Raw genomic sequence first — 27,135 nt, 5'->3', positions numbered from 1 at the left:
TGGATATGATAACTGCACCAAGGGATATCGACTGTATGATGAAAAATCGAGGAAGATCTTCATATGGCGAGATGTTATCTTTAATGAAACAGAATTTGGTCAAGAGCCTGTGACAAATGAGTATATCTCATCAAGTGAACAGATAGTGGACCAAAAAAACAGAAGATAAAGCTGAACGACCAGCAAGAAACAGAAAACCTCCCCATCCGTTATGGATATGATGAGCATGCTGATATGGCAGCAGCAAATGAATCAGTTTGTCACACTGCAAACTTATGCAATATGTTAAAGCCAAGCACATTATGTGAAGCAATGTCAAGTGACAATGCAAAGGAGTGGAAGTCAGTCATAGATCTGGAATTTGAGTCTTTACAAGAAAATGACACCTGGGATCTGGTGGAATTACCAGCTGGAAGAAAACCTATAGGTTGTGAGTGGGTATTCAAAGTTAAGTATGGAAATACTGGAAATATAGAGAGGTTCAAGAGTAGACTGGTGGCCAAAGGTTACTCGCAGAATTATGGTCTGGATTACGAGGAAACCTTCTCCCCAGTGGTGGGCTATGCATCAATTCGCTCCTTGATTGCATTTGTTGTGCACAACAACTTGAAAATTCACCAGATAGATGTCATAACTGCCTTTCTGAATGGAAATCTGGATGAAGAGATATACACGGAACAACCGGAAGGCTACGCTGTTCCAGGGAAGGAAAAACCTTGTGTGTAAACTGAAAAAAATCACTGTATGGATTAAAACAGTCACCACACTGTTGGAACAAATCATGGCAGTTGCAACTACATCAGATATAAACGTGAAACTGCAAAATGATGATGGTGTTAGCACTCATGTTGACCGCAGTTTGTACCAGTCGTTGGTAGGCAGCCTTCTGTATGCTACAATGGGAACAAGACTAGATATTGTATATACAGTGGGAGCAATATTGAAATATTGTGCTCAGCCCAACACAGCACATTTGACAGCAGCGAAGAGAATCCTAAGTTACTTGAAAGGAACAGCTGATCTTAGTCTTAAGTTTGAAAAGGTACCAGGAGACGTCATTACTGGTTACTCAGATGCAGATTTTGCTGGAGACCTGGATGATAGGAAGTCCACATCAGGAAATATCTTCATTCAAGTAGGAGCAGCTGTAAGTTGGATTAGCAAAAAGCAATCCACGGTGGCCCTGTCCACCTCAGAGGTAGAGTATATAGCCTTGAGTCTTGCAGCACAGGAAACAGTATGGTTGAGAAGACTACTGCAAGAAATAGGTTCCCAAGTTGATGACCCTGTTCGTATCATGGAAGATAACCAAGGAACAATCGCCATGGCACAGAATCCAGCGGGTCATGCAAGAACAAAACACATTGATATTCGTTACCACTTCATTCGCCAATGTGTGCAGAGCGGATCAGTAAAACTGGAATATTGTCCCACAAACAGTATGACTGCTGACATTCTTACAAAGTCACTTGCTAGAAATGCATTTGAAAGGTTCAGAGATAATGTTGAACTGGCACCAATGGATAAATGAACAAGATAAAGTGATGATTATAATAATAGATTGACGGTAATTGTACGTTTGTGTAAAACTTGAAATTAAGTGGAAGTGTTAAGAACATTGAGATAAGAACTGCCACCTGTAGTTAGGATTTTTTTCTGTACATGTGCTCTCAATGAATAAACACGTATCAACAGTTTGAATACAACTAATCATTAGCTTCTGATATTTGATAGTTTTTGAAACGTCACTGTATAATTGCATTGGTTTCACGCTACCTTTATTTTCTATGTAGAAATATATTATTGCGAGACAAACTACGCTCTATTTGAACAGTAAACAATTTTTAAAAAATAGGGCAGACGTATAAAGTTCAGCAAACCAGAAAGATGAAAAAAGAAAATTTCTTGATGATGACAAAGCATTCTACATGTCTTAGAAAGTAAGGAATTCAATGTTGCCACATAGTATTTACCATTATAGTCGGCCCGGCATGGCCAGATGGTTAAGGCACTTGACTCATAATCTAAGGGTTGCGGGTTCGAATCCCCGTCACACCAAACATGTTCGCCCTTTCAGCCGTGGTGGCATTATAATGTGACGGTCAATCCCTACTATTCGTTGGTAAAAGAGTAGGCCAAGGGTTGGCGGTTATGACTAACTGCATTCCCTCTAATATTACACTGCAAAATTAGGGACGACTAGCGCAGATAGTGTAGCTTTGCGCGACATCCGAAACAAACAATTATAGTCAGTGTGAGATATTTTTACATCCAGTGTTCAAAAGTAAAGTATTTATTTTTTAAATAGGGCATGATATTAAAAAAACAAAAAAGTGAATAAATATAGCATCATTAGACAAAGTGAAGAAATACTACTTACTCTGAAGTTTTTTGTTACTGTATCTAAAAATTAAGATAAATTTCAAAACGTGCTCGTCTTTCATACATTTTCTGTGGAATGAAATGTTTTTACTTCAATAAAATAAAAATTTACTGTCATCTGGTGTCTAAAATTCAGAGTTAATAGAGGGTATTAGACACGAGACTTTAACATTAGTCGCAAAAAATAAAACTATGGAGACAAAAAAAAGCATTTTATACTCAAAAACAGGTTAGTAATGTTGTGTAATCACTTTAAGTCGGCGCAGATACCCTAGTTGCCTTGCGCCATAAAACACCAAACCTACCAACCACTTTACGTCAGTTTGTTTCCACAAATTCAACATGGTATGTAAATCCTTAAATCTAAAAGATTGTTACAGCTACTTCCAAAATTTAATACATCGTTAATGTTATTTTCTAAATTAGAAAATTTTGATTTTGTTTAGATGTCGAAGCGATGTAATATTTTTAATTAAAATCGTAATGTTTCATTCTTGAGTTTTCTAAATAGAGAGAACTGAAGATCATATAATAAGTCTACATTAAAAATACCATATCTACATGCTCGATATTTTTCTAAAAATTATGAAACATTTTATTTCTTACATTATTGGAAAAGAAAGATGTTTCATATTGGCTTTTCAAAATAGAACTGGCCCGGAATGGCCAAGCATGTTAAGGCGTTCGACTAGTAATCCGAGGGTCGCGGGTTCGAATCGCGGTCGCACCAAACATGCTCGCCCTTTCAGCCGTGGGGGCGTTATAATGTGACGGTCAATCCCACTATTCGTTAGTAAGAGAGTTGGCGGTGGGTGGTGATGACTAGGTGCCTTCCCTCTAGTTTTACATTGTTAAATTAGGGACAGCTAGCGCAGATAGCCCTCGAGTAGCTTTGCGCGAAATTCAAAGCACACAAACAAAATTGAACTCGTTTTGTCAGAAATCACAATATTTAAGCCTTAGTTTGTTGTGAAATTCCAGTTATCTTCGGTTCTACTATATTTCTCAAGATAAGAAAGATAATACAATGGCTTCAAAACGATAATTGAAACAACAAATATTTAAATTAAGTTTTCTCCACTACTTTCTAAATTTACTTGTTAACTTTTTCTTTGTTCTGAGTGACAGAAATTTGCTTGAGCTGTCGAAGTAATGTAACTTTTTTCATTGAAGTCGTAAATTTTAATTCTTGGATTTTTCTAAGAAATAGAGAATCGGAAATTTCACAATTAAACTTCCTACTTTTTGGCGTTTCAGAAAGATTATGTTTTCGTCAAACTACCAACATACCTTTCTCATATTTCGTGAAAATTTCTATTTTTATATGACTAAAGCAGAAATTTATGCTCTCTTGTACCATTTTCAAAATGGAAGTCTTTCTTGTTAGAGCTTGAATTATTTAAGCCTTGATTTATTGTGAAAATTCTGGTTACCTTCGATTTTACTATAAGGGATGTTACAAAAATGTCCTTTTTTTTTTTCTCTTGAAAATGAACAAACCAAGAAACCAATAATTGATCAAACTTTTAGTCAATATTTCTCGATATGTTGACCACCAGAAATCAATAACTGAATAAACCTTTCGTTAGTATTTTTCGATACGTTAACTGTCAGCATTATTAAATATTTTTATGCAAGATATGATTTTAACAATAAAATAAACCTCTCGTTTCAAAGTTCTCGAGACAGTGGTGTGATGCACGTTGACGTGACTAGGGCTGGCTAGTTGATTTTTATTTTATTTTTAGTTCTTTGAAAGTACTTGCCCGTTTTGTTGTGAAAAAATCTCACCGAAGGAACTGAAAATTACTGCTTTCTTCCAACGTTCTGTTTCAATTCATCATCTAAGTTTCTTCTTTGAGATAAGAGTTCCACCAACAATGGATATTTTTTTTCAGTAGCTTGAAATTTTCTGCTACGAGTTTCACTGATATGGGATTCTTCAAATTTGCTACTGCAATGTGACGATTCAAAGCTTTAAAATTTCTCAAAAGATCCACCACTTGTCTGTGGGTAAGCCCGAGCGCAGCGGAAGCAACACGCATCTGAATTTTGATTCAACACCATGGTAACTTACGATGGCATAAAAACGATGCTAATGATACGTTACAGTTGCGTGATAGTGACGACATCATCACACGTATCAATATTTGCAAGTTTGAAGGCTTGCAAAAGCTTTTCTTGTTCAGGAAGGGGAGAATATTCTTTTTGCAACCCCTTACTTTTCTAGATAAGAAAGTTAACACAAGCCCTTGAATAAGAGGGATTCTCTTTCGAAATTTTTAAACCTAGAAGGTTATTATGGCTACTTTCTAAAGTTAATTCATCCTTAACGTTTTGTTCTGAATAAAAAGGAAATTTCCATTTTTTATATGTTGAAGCAGTATAAAGTTTTTTAATGAAGCTGTAATGTTTCGTTCTTAAATAGAAAAGATTTCACAATTAAATTTGCTTTAAAATATCCACCTAACCTTTAAAAATCATATAAAATAATGGAGGCAAAAATCAAAGTATGCTTACATTATGTAAGTAAAACCTATAGGTTTGTAAACGAATGCTGAGATGATACTGACTGCTACTTAACCCTTAAACAGTGGAAATGTTGTAGGTAGCAGCATCAACTGATAATGACTGCCATTTGAGGGTTAAAGGAGGATCGACAGTTTTTATTACCATCCAGAAAAGACAACAATTACTTAGTACTGATTATTACTACATCTTTAAAAAAATGAATCTTTAATGCAATAGAAAGCAAAGGTGTATCACGGTGTAGAATTCTTGGCTCATTTTATGAGGAAGATCATAAGTTAAAAATTGGGGATTATCACAACCCACCCAATTAGCAGGTGAAATTTTGTTCTATTACTAAAGGAATTCTTTGTGGTTCATCAAGATGTTTTTATAAGAATTTGTGTAAGTGTTCTTAAATGTGAAATAAACCTAATAGGCCCAAGAAAAAAAGAAAACCATTTGTGTAAACAGGAAAATATATTTTGCAACCTTCATATATTTGATTGGACACTTGCTGGGATTCCTTTAATTATCCAGAATTTTACTTAGAGAAGTTTCACTTAAACAAAACTCCAAGGCAAAAACGAGTCACAAAATTACTTTATTTTGTGTAAGATTTTAAACAAATACTTGGTACCACACGTACACATACGTGATTCTCATATTTACAAATATTACTTTCGTAAAATTCAAAATATACACTATTTTCTGGAAGACTGTCACTTTCTGGACTTCTTAGAAAGATTAATTCTAGGCTGAAGCAAGTCAAAAGATCCAGTTCCTCCTGCTACTAAATGACCAAGGACAAGTCGAGAAGATGGAGACTTTAATGGATCTTGAAAACCTGAAACACCAGAGATATTTAGTTGTATATAAAATTAAAAATATTGAATGTTAATATTCTGTTCTAACGGCAAGAATCTCACCTGAAAGTGTTGCTGACTTCAGAAAATTCATTGTTGTTTCAAATGTCATCTGTTGTAGTGGAGAGGCACTGCTTTCCATACCAATTCTATTACATGGTTTGTAAGTTCCATCAAACGTCATGTAGTCGGCAACGAGCGACAGATGACGAGGATCTACTTCAATTCCATAAACAGCAAACACATTTGTAATTTCCTAAGAAAAGAATAAAATCTGTTAATGTAATTTTTTTTGTTGTTGGTAACAATTTTATGATTATAAGATTCCACCACCAGAGTACTTTAAAAAAGAAAAAAAGGTGGACTTTTCCTCATTAAGTTGCATAATTTCAGCTAATAATGAAGAAATACCCACCTTTAAAAGCATTCAGGTTTGTTTGTTTTTCTAAAGCCACTAAACTTAAATAACTAATTTCCTTACCTTCACAATTGATTTTGCAGCTGCTTCGATTCCATATGTACTGACCACAGCATGTATATCATTACTATAGATCTTATTTAGGTCGAGAATTTGGTCATAATTGAACATTTCCTGGAATATGAAATGAAGTAAATAGAATTGTGGATAAAATAGTTAAGTAAATATTTCAATACTAATGAGTCCATCATAAATGTACAGTTAATGCCAGAATGGTAAAAACCTGTAATTTTTCTACACTTATTTCTAACACTTATTGTCTGTTTTCTAATGTATAGTCAAACAAAAGCAATAGTTTTGTTTCTCTATTTCTAATGCCAACAACCTTAGAAAATACTAACAAATTCATATTTATGGAGTAAAACTAATACTCTTAATGAACAAGTGTATTTTAAAAGATTTTAACATATCACTTTCAAATTAGTAACGTTATCACTAAAAAGTAAACCTAACAAAAGAAGATATATAATTATGCTGATTTTGGACCTATCTAAATATGACAAAAGTGTTATCCACTTATCTTCTATAACAACATTTCCCGAACTCTGTTCTGTAGAATCTGTTCTGAACAATATATTCAGGAATTCCACAATAATATTTTGTCTGGGTTCTTAGTTAAGTTACGTACATCACCAGTTGTCTGGGTTCTTAGTTAAGTTACGTACATCATCAGCTGTCTGGGTTCTTAGTTAAGTTACGTACATCATCAGTTGTCTGAGTGCTTCTTAATTCTTACATATAACTTTTAAGTTGTCCAGATTCTTGGTTAAGTGTTCATATACTAAAGCACTAAATATGAGCACAGATATACACATAATGATCAAATAATATTTTTATAAGTCATGAGTTATTACAGGAATGAAATCTACAATCACTCAGGTGTGATTGCTATGGAGACAATTCTTTGTCAATGTAGAAAAAGTCAATATATAATAAAATAATAGTTAATAGTTTTATCATCTTTAGACAAGTCAAACATGTTAAGAGTTTGTTAAAATATCTCAACAGTAAATATTCTATTATCAAGTTGACTGCTGAACATCATTGTAATCCCAAACATCCATGAATTACTTGTTCATAAGAAAGATGGAAAACTCGATTTTACACAGAAACACACTTACAAGATTATATATATTTTCAGTCTAAGTTTCATACTGTTATATTTTGAGAAAAACTTCACAAACATAGTGGTTTATCAAATGTATGAGATAAAAGGTAAACAAAATAAATTCTATCTTTTTAAGAAAACAAATGAAGGATTTGTTGACAACATTATTTTCCAATGTCGTCAAAGTTAGAAGTGTGGAAACAAAGAGTTACTTTTTAATTTTACCATTTACTGGAATCTAGTAACAAAAATAATAAATTGGTTAAGAAATATAATGCATTACAGTTAAGATATATAGTTAAAACACTGTGTAGGACAAAATATTTTTAAGTATACAAAGAATGCACATCTATATATTATACATCAAACAAACATGTAATAGTAATTACACTTATACAGGATCGATAACTCGTGCGCTAAAAACACAATTAAGATCATGTCATATTTCAGTGTGAATAAAGTGTGTTAAACCTGATTCTAGGGAAGATTTACATATATTGACTAAGCCTAATAACAATGGAATAATCTATTGCATGATAGACTTAAACCCAGGTTAAATAAACAGAATGGTGCAGTTCTCATTGTACTCTAGGAAGTTCATATTTACAGCAACAGAACTAGACACTTAACTAAACTTCCCGATTCAATATAGCAACAAACACAAAGATGTTATCAACAACTTATGATAACTCACCCGTAAGTTGACACCTTCAGTTTTCAATATTTGACCACCTGATCTGGGATCTGTGATCAAGAAGCTTCGACTTATTTTGTCGGTTTCTTGGATTACTGCTTTTTTTGCTTCCTCTTCCACAAGTGAAGTCATATCCAGTTTGCTCCCTTCTAGTCCAAGCTGTAATAAATGCATAATGATAATTCAACAAACATGTTTGTTAAAGAGTTAATTCCAAAAACATTTACTTATTAGAGTGAAAACAAACTGATGTTTCTTGAAAACTTTAATTGTTAACTAATTAAAATTAATTAACCAGTTCTTACTATTGGGTAGTCACATGACCACTGTTTATACACCAATTAATGTAACTGATTTACATCCTACTACCCTCAACCCACAAAACATTTACATTAGTTTTCATGCTTTTGCTTACATTTTCCTCATTCTATCATTTTCATGCACAGCATTTAAGCTAAGCTTTCCTGCAATCATTATGTTTAAGGTCAATAATATTTAGTCTCGTTGAAAAATGTTTTACACAGTAAGAGAAACAAACTCACATAGATGTTACTATTTAATCCTCTCACTACAGGTCTCTTTTTCAGTGGAGGTCACATGATATTTGTGACACAGTCAAAATTCAAATTCAGTATTTTTCCTTCCATGGCATACAAATAAATATAGCATAAAAATGTAGATAATGATCTATATTTTAATTGTATGCAAGTTTTAAGTTCTTAAATATGTAAGGCAATATTAAAAACAAAGCTTAACTTTCTCCAAGTGAGAGATTTGTAAGATTCACTCTCTAGGCATCCCCCTTTCTTCCCTAATTTATTCATCACCCCTCCAAGAACAAATTTCAACAAAAGTTATTCATTATAATTTTGTCAAATCGATATATGATCTGATCTCCTAGAACTGATGTCAGATTTAAAGAATCTTTTGAAATACTGGTAAAAACATTCCAGACAGACAAACACAAATATAATATTTTAAGATGTACATTCACATTTCTGTTAGATCAGATGTTAAAGAGCTCTTAGTTTTCACTCAGCTATGGTTCATATTTTATTCTATTTGTTTGGAAAGAACAAATCCTCTGATACAAAGAAACTTGGCTATGTAGTTGTATATTGTTACTCCATGGCATATTTCACAGTTGGTCATAGTGGGATTTTCTTTCCTTTATTTCAGCTAACTTAGAAGACTAGACCAGTCTGTGATGTCTATCACAGACTGTGAATGAAAACTCACCTTTCACTATTTTCAAATTGAACCCTTACTGGATGATGTTTGTTCACAAGCTTACCACATTGTATGTGGTCACATTATAAATATGTATGTGCAGAAATCAACCACATACTTCCAAATCTATGGTTGGATAGCAACTTCTGCATGGAACATATTTGGAACAGCTGCTCTTGAGCCACTATTTAGTTTAGATAGAGTGAAAGGTTAGCTTCCACTGCTACACACAGTAGTCTCAAAGATAAATAAAATTACAGGCTGCTTAGTTTCCGAAGTGCAGAATATGGTGAAGAAAATGAGGAACACATACCATTACAACCAGAAAATAAACTAAGAGACAAAGGTCTCTGAATATGTACAAAGGAACAGTGATCTGGAGTTAAATATCAATAAAACCAGTATTTATGACACTCCATACACATTGACTTTAGTACATAGAGACTGTAAAAGACCAATAATAGTCAGATCAGGAACACAAAAGTCTCTAAAATTGATTGATCTGCATCACATCAGACAGAAAAGAGAAAAAATCTACATCTAACTGATAATACACTCAACAAAATATGAAGCCACCCGAACAGCTAAATGACTTACAGGACCAGATGTGTGAGTGGATAGCACATCTTTATTTCTAAACGGAGACCATGGACCTGTGAGTGGCTAAGTCCACCTTTCTTTCCAGAAAAGAACACCAAAGACCCATGAGTGGCTAAGTACATTTTTCTTTTTAAAAAGAACATCAAGGACCTGTGAGTGGCTAGTGCATCTTTCTAAAAAAGAACACCAAATATATAAGTGGCTGGTATATCTTTCTTCCTACAAAAAACAAGTATCTGGTTTTAAGAACTCTGCCAGAGACAGCAGAAGAAACATGTGATCCACACAATATCAAGCTACTAACTAATGAAACCATAATCATGATTATTCTAAATATTGGTACATATATACCTGAAGCATACCTTCACACCATTATTATAAATACTTGTACATACATACCTGAAGCGTAACTTCACACCATTATTATAAATACTTGTACATACATACCTGAAGTGTAACTTCACACCATTCTTCCTTCTTTGTGTCAAAGTTGTACTGGACAATCCATGGGTTCAGAGAGAGAACAGACTAAAATATATGAATATAAAGATTATCAAATTCCATTTATTGCTGATGTTGGTTTCTGATGATTCTATCAAGATTAAGTTTGTGGAAGAACAGAACAATATTCTTACCATAAAAAAATTATTTGAAAGATGTAAACACTGCACCAATCTTTACACCTACAGCGAGTCATGCTGATCTAAGAACTGTAACCAGTTATAACAATTACAGTGAGTCACACTGACCTAAGAACTGTAATCATTAAGAGTATCTACACTGTAACTTTTAAAATAAAATTTGATAAGTTTCAGTAAATTCTATAAATTCATGGAACCAACACTGTAAAGTACTCAGTGAACAGAAAACATTCTACTACATTTGATAACTTAGTACCTTCAAGCTACTTAAAAGCACACTTCATGGGAAAAATGTTACATAATGTAACTTTAACTTAATAAATTTCTAATTTTACATTTTAGGTACTGTTAGTTTTACAACAATTAATACAATATACACATGAAAAACGAAATATAGTACTTATAACTAGTGTCTTACTTTTTCTTGTTGGTTGCCAATAATATTTAAGCCTACTTTTAATGATGATACTTGGACATTAAATATTTTTATTCATTTAAAGGTTGCACTTTAAGAATACAGGATAATAACATACACAAAGTAAGCAGAGTCATATAACTATTATAATTTAACTGACTTTCTAACTAAGGCACAAGAAAACTTTAAAATAATTCATTAGCTCCTCAAATCTGAACAACATGACAAACTTCAAAATTGAAGGCAAAACAGACAATACTCTGTACTGAAAACAACATAACATTAGACTACATTTGATACCTGTCATTCTGTTGGTTATAAGTGGTGTATAACCACTTAAGCCATTACCTTAACATCAGAGAAAATTATAAAGAGGATGTGACAGATGAGTGTGGTAAATGGTCTAACATTCCGGCTTATGGATTTATAAGCAAGATTGTAAGCTATATTAATTAGACTCAGTAATATCTATAGTATAATGAGTAAGTTACACTGAACTGTTAAACTCCAAGACCGAGGAAACAAATTTCAAGATTCTCAAATGAAGAAAGATTAAGGATTTATTTAAATGTTTAAAAATTAAAACTTATACAATTTAAAATTTGATTTATTAACTACATTTCAATGACAAGTTTATTCATATACGTTTAAAATAAAGTACTTTAATTAAATTTTAAATTTAACTGTAAAAGGTCATGAGATGCACTTTCACCTACACCTAGCCAGATGGTTAACAAATACTACTCATTTCACTATTTACACCACCATAAGTTCAATAAAACCTTTCCTATTGGTTAATTCTTTACAGTTTTATACGTTTTCTTTGAACATTATAAGGCTTCAGTAGATTATTCCAGTAGGAACTAAAATTTTTACTAAACTTCTACCAAGTCCTTCATTAAATATTGTGTAAAACATAACAAGTAGCACCTTCTTGAAGGAAATCTTTATTGAACTTGAACCTGAAAAAAAAAAAAGAACAGAAGTTTAAATGTTGAACATACTTACATTTACACGTGTTGCTTTTAACACGTCCAAATTCTCTCCTTCCTTTTTTATTTTCTTTGACACCACATCTTCTAAAACTTCTTGGCTGTCATCTTCACCCTCCTGTTGTTTCACTGTTGATTCCACTTCAAGATCGTCACTCTCTGACAAAGAGAAAACACGATTTATGACTGTGGATGTTAAAATTACTAGGTATGTAAAGTAGCAAAATGAATAATTACTACCAATCGATAGGATGTGTAACGTCAAACAAGTTAATTGATTTTATTACCAGACTCTTCATCTTTCATCATTTCTTCTTCTTCTGGTTCTTCATATTCCAGATCTTGATCGTGTCGTCGTCGAAACTTAGTGGATGTGGTATCACCATCTCCTTCACCTTCATCAGAGCTCTCTCCTCCATCAGGTTCAGGTGCCACAGCATTCCCCTCAGAGTCTTCATCCTGGGGTATCTTGGAACCTCTTTCTTGTCTGGTTGCTGTACTCAGAAGTCTAGAAATGAAAATGTTTTAAACATTTTTTTTTCACAGTCATTAAAATGAATTAACACAGAAACTTAATTTATAGTGCTAGTTTATTGCCTCTTAGTGGCTCAGATTTACAGCACATCAAATAACTTTGCACTCAGGCCACATAAATTTGAAAACAAATTAAGAACACCAGAAGTGATGCATGGTCAAAAGACAGAAAAATCAAACACCAGGTTAATAATAGGTTGCAAAAATAATATTCACCATTCAAAAACTAACCTGAATTCTGACATAATCTGTAACTTTTTACGGGTTGCTAGGACCAATTTCTTTATGAACACTTTCTCCATATAATGGAGAACTCTACTAGGGTTTACATAAAAATGGGTCTTGTAAGCTTTGTAAGGTAAGAATTTGAAGTGGATCTTATAACTCCTGTAGCGATTCCTGAGGAGGAAGTAAAAGAAAATGTTAAGGACTTTCTCATTACCACACTAAACAATCATATTTAATACCTTTGTATGAAACTGTTGCTTGCTAGTATTAAACTATCACTTGCTTAAAAGCTTACATTGTGGTGGTAAACAAAAAAGTCATTAAATGGTTACTTAACCAAAGTGTTTTATTATTTGCATCTGTTTAACTAGTTGTGTCTTTATACAGGCTACCTGAATGCTGTTAACTGTAGATATAAAACTTTGAATTTTAATATTCTAAACTCTCAAGCTATGTGTTGAGCTAGCAGGGAACTACCAACACATTATATAATGACACTTTATTCAGGACTTATACAGTCTTTTTTTGTATAACTTACAACCTATAAATTAATTCTAACATTTAAACTTACTGTCTTTCTTTCACAGTCAGTAATTCAGTTACTGTAACTTCTTCAAGAATCTGAAAAAAAAAGTTTTAAAATGCTACATCTGTATAAAGTATAATGATGTTTCCACCAATCTACACCTATGTTTCCGAGCTGTACACATGCCTTCTTATATGACACTAGAACAAGATGTGTCCATATCTCATGACACTCATACAGTCCTACCCATGTCTCCCAACACGACACTCAGAGTCCTACCCATGTTCCCAACACGACACTCATACAGAGTCCTACCCATGTTTCCCAACACGACACTCATACAGAGTCCTACCCATGTTTCCCAACACGACACTCATACAGAGTCCTACCCATGTTTCCCAACACGACACTCATACAGAGTCCTACCCATGTTTCCCAACACGACACTCATACAGAGTACTACCCATGTTTCCCAACACGACACTCATACAGAGTACTACCCATGTTTCCCAACACGACACTCATACAGAGTACTACCCATGTTTCCCAACACAGCACTCATACAGAGTCCTACCCATGTTTCCCAACACAGCACTCACACAGAGTCCTACCCATGTTTCCCAACACAGCACTCATACAGAGTCCTACCCATGTTTCCCAACACAGCACTCACACAGAGTCCTACCCATGTTTCCCAACACAGCACTCACACAGAGTCCTACCCATGTTTCCCAACACAGCACTCACACAGAGTCCTACCCATGTTTCCCAACACAGCACTCACACAGAGTCCTACCCATGTTTCCCAACACAGCACTCACACAGAGTCCTACCCATGTTTCCCAACACAGCACTCACACAGAGTCCTACCCATGTTTCCCAACACAGCACTCACACAGAGTCCTACCCATGTTTCCCAACACAGCACTCACACAGAGTCCTACCCATGTTTCCCAACACAGCACTCACACAGAGTCCTACCCATGTTTCCCAACACAGCACTCACACAGAGTCCTACCCATGTTTCCCAACACAGCACTCACACAGAGTCCTACCCATGTTTCCCAACACAGCACTCACACAGAGTCCTACCCATGTTTCCCAACACAGCACTCATACAGAGTCCTACCCATGTTTCCCAACACAGCACTCATACAGAGTCCTACCCATGTTTCCCAACACAGCACTCATACAGAGTCCTACCCATGTTTCCCAACACAGCACTCATACAGAGTCCTACCCATGTTTCCCAACACAACACTCATACAGAGTCCTACCCATGTTTCCCAACACAACACTCATACAGAGTCCTACCCATGTTTCCTAACACAACACTCATACAGAGTCCTACCCATGTTTCCCAACACAGCACTCATACAGAGTCCTACCCATGTTTCCCAACACAGCACTCATACAGAGTCCTACCCATGTTTCCCAACACAGCACTCATACAGAGTCCTACCCATGTTTCCCAACACAACACTCATACAGAGTCCTACCCATGTTTCCCAACACAACACTCATACAGAGTCCTACCCATGTTTCCTAACACAACACTCATACAGAGTCCTACCCATGTTTCCCAACACAGCACTCATACAGAGTCCTACCCATGTTTCCCAACACAACACTCATACAGAGTCCTACCCATGTTTCCCAACACAACACTCATACAGAGTCCTACCCATGTTTCCCATCACAACACTCATACAGAGTCCTACCCATGTTTCCTAACACAACACTCACACATTCCTACCTGTTTCATGATACAATAATTTCAATCATTACTGCTTAAACTTAAAATTATTTTTTACATACTTCTTAATCCACTTCAGACACAAACTCAGAATAATGTACCAATACACTCATGGTTTAGCATCATCTTTGACACTCCTGCCACTACAATGTTAGAGAGCTGCACCAATGCCTCCTGTTCAATCTATCGAATAATACCATACTTTATACGTTATACAACCACAACATTTCAGAGTTTAAGAACAGTAAAAATATAATAAACCTGAAACAAGTGAACTTTATTTAGCTTTAAACGAAGTTTCTCAGCTTTCTTCTCTATATCAGGTCCTTTCAACAGTGGCATATCCATACTAGGAGTGGCAATATTAGCACTGGCTACCATTAGAATCTCTCTGAGACGAGGAATTCCAAGAGTGACATTCATTTCTCCACGGCCAGCAAAGTGGAAAGTATTCAAGGTCATCTGAGTGGACGGTTCTCCAATTGACTATAAAATAAAGAGAATAACTTAAATTTCAGGTAGTTCTAAACAAATAAAATCATTCAATCATACAGTTTCTAAAGTTTATTTTTATAGTTTTTCTGTAATCGTATGCTTTATTGTTGTGTTAATGCATAAATACAGATATGCTGAATGGTTATAATTTGTACTAATAAACTTCTTAATATCTGTCTCCTAAATGTATGAACCACCATTTAGTGGATCCCAGCCTATATTACATGTATATCAAAGCTTGTAGTAACCAACTTGTTTAAGTACTGTTAACTCACAATTAATTTCATTGTTGTATTTATTATTATTAGTGTGAACCTTGTGCGCTTTGATTTTTTTGACAAATTATGAGAGCCAGAAATACATTACTGGATAAAAGGCCTTGTTAGGGAATTCAATGCATAAAGAAGTTGGGAACAAATAAATGTGCCACATGGCTAACATCCTGTTAGTCAGTTGCAGAACCGGTCACAGCAAGGTATTTCAGTCACAGATAATTGAAGCTCTAACAAAATCATCAGTAAACAATTTTGTTAATGTATTTCTTGGTAATAAGTCTTGTAGGGAAAAAGCCCTTGATTTTAGTTACAATTAATACATATTACATACCCTTCACTGACAGAAACAAATGTAACACATCATTATTATTCAACAAGAAATATGATAATTCTAATTTATAGCAATGTTTCTTAGGTCCACAAGTACCAGGGAAAGCAAGGGAGTTACTATTATAAATTATTATGAAAATATAATAAAAAGCATTTGTTCAACTTGTGATTGATTTCAAAGTAAAGTTCAAAACACCTAATCTGTGAGACCAAAGTTAAGGAGGCGAGCGAGATACAGATATTCCCAGCATTTTAGTTCAAACCAATAAAATATCCTCTTATAAAGGGCTTCATCTGTTAACACAAAATATCACACATTTTCACCAAAATAACTTGCCTCTCAGTTGATTTATTTAATATAAAATGAAGTCTTGTAATGAACAGTAGAACAACAGCAATAACTGTAAACATCTTTAAGGAACATTACCACAAACGCAACTGCCATTTTCAACAAATCTACAATAATAATGGGTGTACCAATCTTTAGTATAATTACCAACAGAAAAATAATATTAGAGAATTACAAAATATTCAACTTCAAAAAAATGTAACATTCAATATTTTCACAAATTTACTGAATATGTGTATTTCTGAAATGTTCATTAAAGATGTCTGCAACTGTTGCCCTGACATTATCAAACCTGCCTCTCAATAGTGTTCAGGTACAAAAGGACAGAAAAAATGCAGGAAGTTAAATGGACTATTAAATTCGTGGAAAACAGTAGAAGTGTTGCCAGAAACCAGACAGCCACCATACCATAGAAAGTGACCCATATAGAGGTATGGGGCTGGATCTTGTATGTGTTACATGCACAGTTACAACCCCTTTTTGCAGAGATTTTCTGGAATAGTGTATTAGTTTTACTCCCATGTAGCCAGAAAACTATTGTGGATTCTGGATTCCAAAATACTGATGAACAATCCAGATTTATGTTGTTGCAAAGATTCATATCTTTAATTGCAATTTAAAACAAAAAAAAGAGTAGAAGAAAGTTTCATTTGGAAATCAACCTGTCAAACATCTTCAGTCAGACTGAGTGGTTTATTTAAAAACACAGCTATGAAAATAATCAGGAAGTACCTGAGCAGCTAACAAACCAACAGCCTCTCCAGGGTCACAAAGTGACTTTAGGCTCTTTAAGTAAATCATGTTACGGAACTGTTCTGAGGTGATGTAGTGTCTGGACTGAGAATGGAGTGGGTCATCAGAAATCAGATTGTCTGGATTAGTAGCTATGTAATTCTCTACAACACTTTCCAACTTTTCTGGCAAAGAGCCAAACGTAATATCTGGTCGCAGTCTGGAAGTCACAGGATCTGGACAACTCTTGTTTTCTTTTACAAGCCTTTACAAAGAAAAATATCTGTATGAACACTTTGCTACATTTCTAACAAGTTATGGTATTATATTACTAACCCTACAAAGACTTTTTATCCACTTACTTTCTAATGACCTCAATATAATAAGGTGTATATTTTTCTCCAACATAAAAAATAGCACATGAAAGTCTAATCATATGCAAATCCTATCTTTTTATTAATATTAATCTGTATAAGACAAAATGGACATGTACACTTATATTCCAACATCCATATAAACTACATGGTGATCCAAAAACTAGACTTTTGTATGAATTAACATTAGTTACATAAAAGCCCAACCTTATTTTTTAAATTCCATCTTCCAGTTTGATTTATTTTTCTAAAAAAACATTGAGACACTTTCAATATGTTAGCCACTTACAAATTAGTCCTAGCATATATTTGGCCATTGGTTTCATTAATATCTGCACCATATCTAAAAACACTGAACATCTAGCAGATATGGCATAAAATTAATGTTTGTATCCAAAATATTAGAAAAACTATGACACCAATTCCACTACTAACAGGCTTTACAGTTTGTTACATACCATAAATGTTTCTATTTCACCATACTGATTCTAGAATATTATTTATCATACCATAAATGTTTCTGTTTCACCACATTGATTCTAGGATATTATTTACCATACTCTAAGTGTTACTGTTTCATCACATTGATTCTAGGATATTATTTACCATACCATAAGTGTTACTGTTTCACCACATTGATTATAGGATGTTATTTACCATACCGTAAGTGTTACTGTTACACCACATTGATTCTAGGATATCATTTACCATACTGTAAGTGTTACTGTTTCACCACATTGATTCTAGGATATTATTTACCATACTCTAAGTGTTACTGTTTCACCACATTGATTCTAGGATATTATTTACCATACCATAAGTGTTACTGTTTCACCACATTGATTATAGGATGTTATTTACCATACCGTAAGTGTTACTGTTACACCACATTGATTCTAGGATATCATTTACCATACTGTAAGTGTTACTGTTTCACCACATTGATTCTAGGATGTTATTTAACATACCATAAGTGTTACTGTTTCACCACATTGATTCTAGGATGTTATTTAACATACCATAAGTGTTACTGTTTCACCACATTGATTATAAGATATTATTTAACATACCATAATTCTAGGATATTATTTAACACACCTCTTCTTTGCCTTTGGTTCTAATGAGTACCATACGTCTTGTAATTTTTCCTTTGCTGCTTCTCTCCGAGTCAAAAAATTCACTTCAGAGTATTTTTCACGTAAAGAATCAATGTGAGCTCTGGAAAAGGTCAAGAAAGCACTTCTTCTCTGGTTATTTTCCAGATTTTTATTCTTTTTCTTCCACTTTGAAATCTAATAGAAATTAGGAAAAACTGTTATATAATAAAATAATTCTAATCCACAAATACAAAAAGGCTTAACATTCCTGTGTTAAAAGAAATTTATTAAACATCCTTTTATATCCTTGCAAATAGCTGCATATTCTTTAGGATTACTTAAAAACTTTAGCTGTTTACATATTAATCTATAGAGCCTACCAGAACTACAGCGCACAAGCTGTTTACATATTTATCTGGACATGCTACTATTATTACAGTACACTTTACTTGTTTAGAGATTCAATTTAAAGAAAAAAACTACCAGTATTACATTACACTTTAAGCATGAATCTTACTTCTTACCAGGATTACACTACACTAAGCATGAATATTACTTCTTACCAGGATTACACTACACTAAGCATGATTCTTACTTCTTACCAGGATTACACTACACTAAGCATGAATCTTACTTCTTACCAGAATTACATTACACTAAGCATGAATCTTACTTCTTTTTTGGACTTGTTCACACTGTTTAAATCATACTTTATTGCTATTTCTGATAAGTTTTTTTCACCGATGATAGCTTCATGGTTCTTTACCATCAGGGAGAGCTGTTGTTCCTTCAGAAGCTGACACTTAAGGATATCCATGCTGTCTTCTCCATAGAAGAACTGTAAAAGTTTTATGTAAAGAAAACACCCCATCAAAAAAACCAGATTCACAACTTCCTACATTTTGTATGATATAAACTGGGCCCACTGTTCAAATATTTAAAATCAAAATGAAAATTTTAAGAAGACTTGATATTTACCCACAGTTTGACATGTGTTGAGCAATTTCTCCACTTCATACCAAATAATCATACTGTCTACACAGATATTTTTTTTAAAAAATGACTTGGAACAATGTTTCAGATATCACTGGTGATAATTTAGTTTGTTCTAAATACAAATGTGTGATCATCATGTATAAAAATTCATGCAAGCAATAGTAAACAGTGGAACACAAAGAACAAACCAACCAATCACCATCAAGTATACTGATAAATTTGAGTTATAGCTCAGTTTCACTGGCTAAAATACATGACATGCACTATTTAATTGGTGAATATTGTATGCTACACAAATGCATCTTTACCATGTGTTTCTAAGGTAATTTTTATTTTTATTTTGCTTTTTGTACAGGAGTTTAATACACTGAATACCTAACATAAATACGTTGTCCTTCTTTGTGGAAAACACATGATCAAAATGGCTAGCAATATCAGTAACTATCACCAATAGTTGTAGACAATGAACTTGGTGTAACAAGTAAAGCTTTCTCTATACCAGGGGTGTCCAACCCACGGCTCGCGAGCCACATGTGGCTCTTTGACATTTAATATGCGGCTCGCGGAAATATGTTGGCTAAGCTCCTTTTTGCATCACAATTAATATAAAAGGTAAATAAAAAAAATTAAGCTTTATAATTATTTACCGGGTAAAAACTGGGAATCCACTGAATTAAAACGTGAGTTTAATGTTCATGATGAGTAAATATATTTAAGAATTTAAATCCTAATTTTAATACTAGATTTGAGTCAGGTATTAAAGAAATTTCGGATCAGCAAGGATTACAGATGAATTGTGCTGGAAAATCAGTAATCGTACAAGGTGTACACTGTATCAGTAATCGTACAAGGTGTGCACTGTATCAGTAATCGTACAAGGTGTACACTGTATCAGTAATCGTACAAGGTGTACACTGTATCAGTAATCGTACAAGGTGTACACTGTATCAGTAATCGTACAAGGTGTACACTGTAGAATTTGGTTGTATTGCACATGTCGGAGCTTACTGTTTCTTTTCACTTTAATTGTGAAGGAAGATAGTGTCATCAAATTGTAAGAAGATGAATTACAGAAATTTTATGTCAGAGTGGGAGGAAGATTTTGCCTTCAAATGTTAAAGGAGGTAAACCTTTGTGTCTTATCTGCAATGTGTTACTCAGTCATTACAAAGCCAGTAATTTGAAAGACCACTATGAAACAAATCAAAAACCTTTTGTTTGATTATTCACCTAAATCAGAATTACAGAAAAGCAAGTAAACTATGTTAAAATCATCGCTAAATAGCCAGCAGACATTGTTGACAACGTTCAGTAAGGAAGTTGATACAATAACTGAAGCTAGTTTTGTTATATCATGGAATATTGCTCATGCTAAATGCCCCTATTCTGATGGTGAATTTGTTGAGAATAATATATCTGAAGTTGTTGCAGCGTTAGATCCAAATAATAAACACCAGCTTCACACCACACTACAGAGAGATGTATCTCCCAGATCAGTGCTGATGTTGCATGCAAAATGATTTAAATAATTCCCTTACATTCAACTTAGCCCTTGACAAATCTACAGACATACAAGACAACCCACAACTGGCAGTATTTCTTTGTTAAGTTTCCTCTGACGTAACTGTGAAAAAAAAAGAGATGTTGGACTTACTAGCACAAAAAGAAACAACTCGTGGTGTTGACATTAAAAATGAGCTTGACAGAGCCATAAGAAATGCTGATATTCCACTGGATAAATTCATCAGTGTTGCAACAGATAGAACACCTGCAATGGTAGGGAAAAATGCAGGATTAATTGCTGTTATGAAAAGTGGTCCCAACTTTCCAGAGTTTCTCCCTGTTCATTGCATTATTCATCATGAACATCTGGCAGACAGATACTTCAAGTGTGAAGATGTTATTAAATTTGTTCCTGAAATTGTCAATTTCATACGCTTAAATGGGAAGACCCACCGACAGTTCAAAAATTTTATTGAAGAACTGGAGCTTGAAGATAAACCCAGTGATATCTCTTTCTTTTTGTGAGGTGGCTGTCAACCAGCAATGTCTTAAATAGGTTTGTGAATCTGTTGGAGCCTATTATTACTTTTCTTGAAGAAAAGATTTTATCCTCAACTGGAAAATAATGAATTGATGCAAGATCTAATGTTCCTTATTGATATAATGAATCATCTACAAACTCTCAACTTGGCACTCCTGGGGAAAGATATGACTGTTTCTGATCTTACTCAGACAATTTTCAGTTTTCAGAATAAAATAAGACTTTTTCAAGGTGATATATTGTCAAGAAACTTCAGTTACTTTCCCAGTCTCAAAAGGAGAATAAATACATTCCCTGATATTGAAATAAAAGACCACAAACTGGAAGAATACAAAGATAAATTACAAGGACTGCTTGATAATTTCCTAGAAAGGTTTGAAGACTTGCAGAAGCTGAAGCCCTGCTTCACCTTTCTTGTAAATCCATTCATGGGTGATGTGATCAATAATGGTTGTCCAATTCTCGAACCTCTGGTGACAGAATCATCTGCTGTGGAAATGGAACTAATAGAACTACAGGAGGACCTGGATCTAAAGATGATCCATAAATCCCATTCTACAACTGAGTTCTGGAAGCAAGTTCCAGAAACAAAATATCCTGAACTGAAAAAAAACAGTGTGAGACTCATCTTAATTTTCAGCACAACATACTGCTGTGAATCACTGTACTCTGTAATAAAGTTTGTGAAGTTGAAGCATCGTGTAATCCTTACAAATAAACACCTGACAGAGCTGACTCGTACAGCCTTGACAACATATCAGCCAAAATTTCAACAACTCACAACCAAGATGGAAACTCACAAGGCCTCAACTAGCAGTAAATAGCCTGATAATTGTATCAACGTTTGTTTGTGTCAGAAAAATATGATAAGACTAAAATTTTGTAAGGTGGTATCAGATTAAAATATTCCTAATTTCATTGTTTTACATATTTTCTCCATGTTTTGACCAGATATTTACTGAGACAAATAAATATCATTAAAAATATTTGTTTTTACCCCTTTTAGTTTTATTTTCAGCAGTCTCATTTAATGTTAATGAAATGCAAGCATGCATCATTACCACATGAAATATGCTCAATATAGTTAAATAATAAGTCAGGATTTTGAAGGCATTTGGTATACATGTGTGCTTTGTGATTATATTGAAACTAATGCAAATTAACAGTTTAAAAACTACATACATGAATAAATATTATTAGATACATGTATTTATTAATATTTATTTAACAAGATGTGCATATTACAATAAACACGCGTGTGTAATATTTGTTCATGTCTTGCAGCTCTCAAACATCTAAAGTTTATTGTATGTGGCTTTACATTAAGCAAGTTTGGCCACCCCTGCTCTACACAATAAGATAAAAATAAAAAACAAGAACATGCATTTCATATTAATTGTTTATTACATCGACCAACAACTGCAGATCCTAGTGAGTGATTCTAATGCTAAAAGGTTGGCTTTTCATGACATCACATTTGCCAAAAAATCATCTGTTGACATGTGGGACAAATTTAATTAAAAAGTGTGTTATAAACAGTTCTAAAACTACCCAAAACCTGCTCCATCTGGTTGGTGTTCTAAAATGTCAAATATAGAATAGAGTAGCTTTTACAGAAATATCAGAGGTAAAAAAAAGAAATAAACAGACATTTAAGACATTTTGCAGATATGTATTTAACATCAAAAGACATTCGCTCTGACCAGTTGCCATGCTCAGCAATGTAGTGATCACTCTTGTAACTTACGAAAAAACAGTATGTTAACTGAAAAGGTTTTGAAACTTTCTTCCAATATAATGTTTGTTTATACTCTTGAGCTATGGCTCCCACACTTTCTTTCATTAACAACACCCTAACCCACCTTCACCTAAAAAACAAAACAAACAAAAAAACTGAAAAATACGTTACAAGTAACACCATTTTTCTTCTGTACTAACAGCAGTACTGTTCAGAAAGTTACAAGTTACCTACATTAACAGTTTCAGCTGTTAAACTTCTCACACATGTTTTCTTTTATGATTTTATTAATTTACTTTGTAATCAGTGGAACAGTGATCCTGGTGTTATGTGCAATAAATCATAGAAATAGATCAATAGCTGTTTCCTATAGAGCTGTTGTACAGGAGTAGATAGTGTGTCATCAGCTGAGGCTAGCATAATACTACAAGTTTTATTTTGTGTAAGTTTTGTTAGGCTATGCTGAGAAGTGTATAGCATTTACATTTTAGTTAATTTGGCTAAAAAATATATAACAGTAAATAAAAATACAAGGACTTAAATATTCATTCTACTCTCAAGCAGTTTACACTTGAATAGATATTCTTGTATATACCAAGCAACACAACAATGCTCAGGAAACAAATATCACAACAACTGAATAACTTAAGCAAGAAAACTTGCACAAGACAGAGATTCATGTAAAGGAGAACCTTCTCTTTACAACAGTTATAAGCATGTCCATCAGCCATGTAAATTTAACCAGCCATTTGTTTAATCTCCTGATTCTACTTACATTACGGCTGTTGGTTTTTTTGTATAGAGGTGTGGGTCTATAAGACAATTGCTAATTAATCTAGAAATAAATTATAATTTGGATTTGGGAAATTTATTTTTGTCTCTGACAAAGTGCAAGACAAGTTTTCCAATGCAGATCAGTGAATGTAAGTGGGACTCACTTTTAGTTTCAAGGATACCATACAGTCCTAAAAGATATTGGCTTCAAACTTAAGCAATAAAGTTTTGATATATCACTTGTATGTTAGCTATTATCATACACAGCAGACATTTCAAAAGTTAAAGTTTAGAAAAATAAGTATATATTACACTACTTACTAGGAAGTCTGTGTATTATAACTTTGAGACTTAAAGTAAAAGTATAGATAAGTAAAACAATAATACACATAGGTCCATTGTAGTCTCTTACACAGAAACTGTAACATCTGTAATTTGTTATACAGAAATAGTAATACCTGTATAACACTGCCATCGCTGTCTCTTGCTGTTAAGTCGTAGTTAATAACTATACCTTCTAGATGTTTAATGAGGCACCGCTGTAAATATCCACTCCTACTAGTCTTGACTGCTGTGTCAACCAAACCCTGAAAACAGCAAAATTACGGAAAATATATTAAATCAGAGAATGAACTTCTAAACAGAAGTAAAAATCATTTCCTCATTTAGATGCTACAAAATAAATGAAATTCACTCACTTCTCGTCCTGCCATGCAGTGGAAAAAATATTCCTGAGGCCTAATTCCCGTCAAAAATCTTCCAGCTACAAAACCTCCAGCCCTCGGAGAAGTGTCATAGGGCATAAAAGAAGGGAGTGATCGCCCACTCAACATGAGAGGAACCCTCCTCCCCTCCAGCTCGATCTGCCCCAGGAGGCAGGAAATCTGCATACAGTTGACCTAACATATAACAAACAAAACTAGAACTTTTATTTTAAAATGTCAAATTATCAAAACTACACTTCCATCCAAATTAAAATGCACAAATTACTCCTATCCTGATCAACTATTTCAACATTCCTCCTAGGGGCCTATAAGTACTGTGTTCAGAAAACAGTTCACGATTATTACCACCTTTTTTTGTTCATTACGAACGAGACTTCCCCATAGCCATAATGCACAAAATATTTGTGAAGTGTACAGTTGTTTTTGGTTTCCTCAATTCTATTAAATACAAACAGGGTGAACTGTTAATTATATCAAAGTTTTCATTTATTAAAGTCCACCAAAATCAACCCGAGTAAAAATTTATTTCTAAAATTAATTTATTTAGTGAACAAATTTCAATTTTGAAATACTATATTCAAGGAAGAGTTCAAATTTGTTAATTATCTATTTTTTAATGTAAAAGTTCAATTATGCCTTTTAAGCAGCCCTGCAGCCATTCTAAATGCAACTCTCTTTGTTAGCCTGAAGATGACCTAGATAGGTCGAAACATTGTTCTCTGCTTATCAATAAAAAAAGTGTTAATACCCATACCAGCCATTCTGAGATACATTTTTATTTCAAGTGGGTTTTTCATCATCAAGAATTATGAGTCTGAAATCTTTTTTTTAAAGCTACCCCTTACGTCAGATCTTACAGTAGGCAATTAACACCACAGTCACTTTTATTTTACAAGGCATTACACATACATTAGATCTCATGGTAAGAACAAAATCTATAATTATTTTCTTTCAAAAACATCATATTTCATGAAAAGCTCTTTTGCACAGATAAAATTAAAACTAAATGTACTAGTAAAATGCTTTTTCAAAACAATCACATACTGAATTTAAACGAAACATTTAATATGGTGATTATAAAAACAAAAACTACAGATCAGTACATTTTACATCTCAAATGACAGGACATAAGAAGATAAAATTACAGAGGGGTGTTTTGATGTGAATGCAAAGGCCATAGTTGTCACCAGGGGCACCACTGTGGTTTCTTTCACAAATTTTCAGTGTGTAACTGGGTCTTTCAAATACAGCACAGCATATTCAACCATCATGAAACTAACATGTGCATCCAAAAGTTAACCAATGAAACATTATTACAGCAAATCATGTGATGCCACAACAGCTCCCGAGTAAGAAGAGTGCGTAATATCGAGAAAAGACTTTGTTCCAGTGTTGCTCTGTGCAAGTTCATAAAAGGTATTTGAGGAGAAAGGTTTCACCTTCAGTTAGTCATGAACACAGAGACAAATCAACGACACCTACTGAAACTAGCTGATGTCAGCCATGTAGTATAGCAGAACTAATCAATGTAAATACTTATGGGTGCAACAGTGCATGCTGGGTCAGCTATTATCTGGTCTTTGCTAATTCCAACTGTTTGGAAGGCTCTTTGGTAAACTTTACAAATGTTTCTTTGTGAGCTTCTTCATGCTCAAATACCAATAGAAACAGGTTTAACCCAACCTGTTGATTTTGTGTCATAATTCATGACAAGACTGGAAGTCTAATCAGTGGCCTGTCATACATTTCACATTTTGAGATACATCTAGCTAATAAGACTAACTTTCAGTTGATCCCTAGTTCTAGACACTGATCATAACTTACACTTGATCCCTTTGCTCCAGACTGAGCCATCAACTGAAGGTTGTTGTCTGGAAATTTCTTGATTAAACCATCTGGTAAACAGACTCTATTATAGATAAAGAAAAACTGTTTTTGTGACAATTATCTATAAAATGTTCTTACTAAAATGTAAGATCAGTCATATTAAACCGGAGCTATCACTGAGTAACGTAATTAATGACCTATACATATTTTCTGATAATATTACAAAACACATTAAAGTTATAAGAACCATCATCAGAAAGAAAAAGGAAAAAAAAATCTAGGAAAAACAATAACTTCATAAATAATACTGATATAACTTTAACAAAATATTTCAGAAAACCACTTTAGGAAGAGATATATTATTTTAGAATTAAAATTTCACAAAAATTATTTTTATTAAATTAAATTTCTATTACAATTT

General features: G+C 33.7%; 1 protein-coding gene and 1 pseudogene across 1 annotated transcript in view; one reads left to right on the top strand and one right to left on the bottom strand.

Annotated features, from left to right (window-relative positions):
* Positions 1–781: 781 nt before the first annotated feature.
* LOC143236271 (uncharacterized) lies at positions 782–1,531 on the top strand (annotated as a pseudogene).
* Positions 1,532–5,478: 3,947 nt separating this feature from the next.
* LOC143240677 (DNA-directed RNA polymerase I subunit RPA1-like) overlaps positions 5,479–27,135 on the bottom strand; it is a 50,744-nt gene continuing 29,087 nt past the window's right edge. The window contains 16 exon segments of the mRNA XM_076483499.1: positions 5,479–5,737; positions 5,820–6,012; positions 6,238–6,348; positions 8,037–8,195; positions 10,314–10,394; positions 11,931–12,073; positions 12,202–12,422; positions 12,680–12,847; positions 13,248–13,297; positions 15,220–15,444; positions 17,140–17,404; positions 18,612–18,805; positions 19,284–19,448; positions 24,621–24,749; positions 24,861–25,061; positions 26,712–26,796. Coding sequence (XP_076339614.1) covers positions 5,613–5,737; positions 5,820–6,012; positions 6,238–6,348; positions 8,037–8,195; positions 10,314–10,394; positions 11,931–12,073; positions 12,202–12,422; positions 12,680–12,847; positions 13,248–13,297; positions 15,220–15,444; positions 17,140–17,404; positions 18,612–18,805; positions 19,284–19,448; positions 24,621–24,749; positions 24,861–25,061; positions 26,712–26,796 — 2,515 coding nt within the window. The 3' untranslated portion in view covers positions 5,479–5,612.

This window comes from Tachypleus tridentatus, chromosome 13, assembly GCF_004210375.1.
Source record: "Tachypleus tridentatus isolate NWPU-2018 chromosome 13, ASM421037v1, whole genome shotgun sequence".
Classification (NCBI taxonomy): Eukaryota; Metazoa; Arthropoda; class Merostomata; order Xiphosura; family Limulidae; genus Tachypleus; species Tachypleus tridentatus.
Note: the sequence above shows the minus strand (reverse complement) of the source record. Positions and strands in the feature narration are given on the sequence as shown.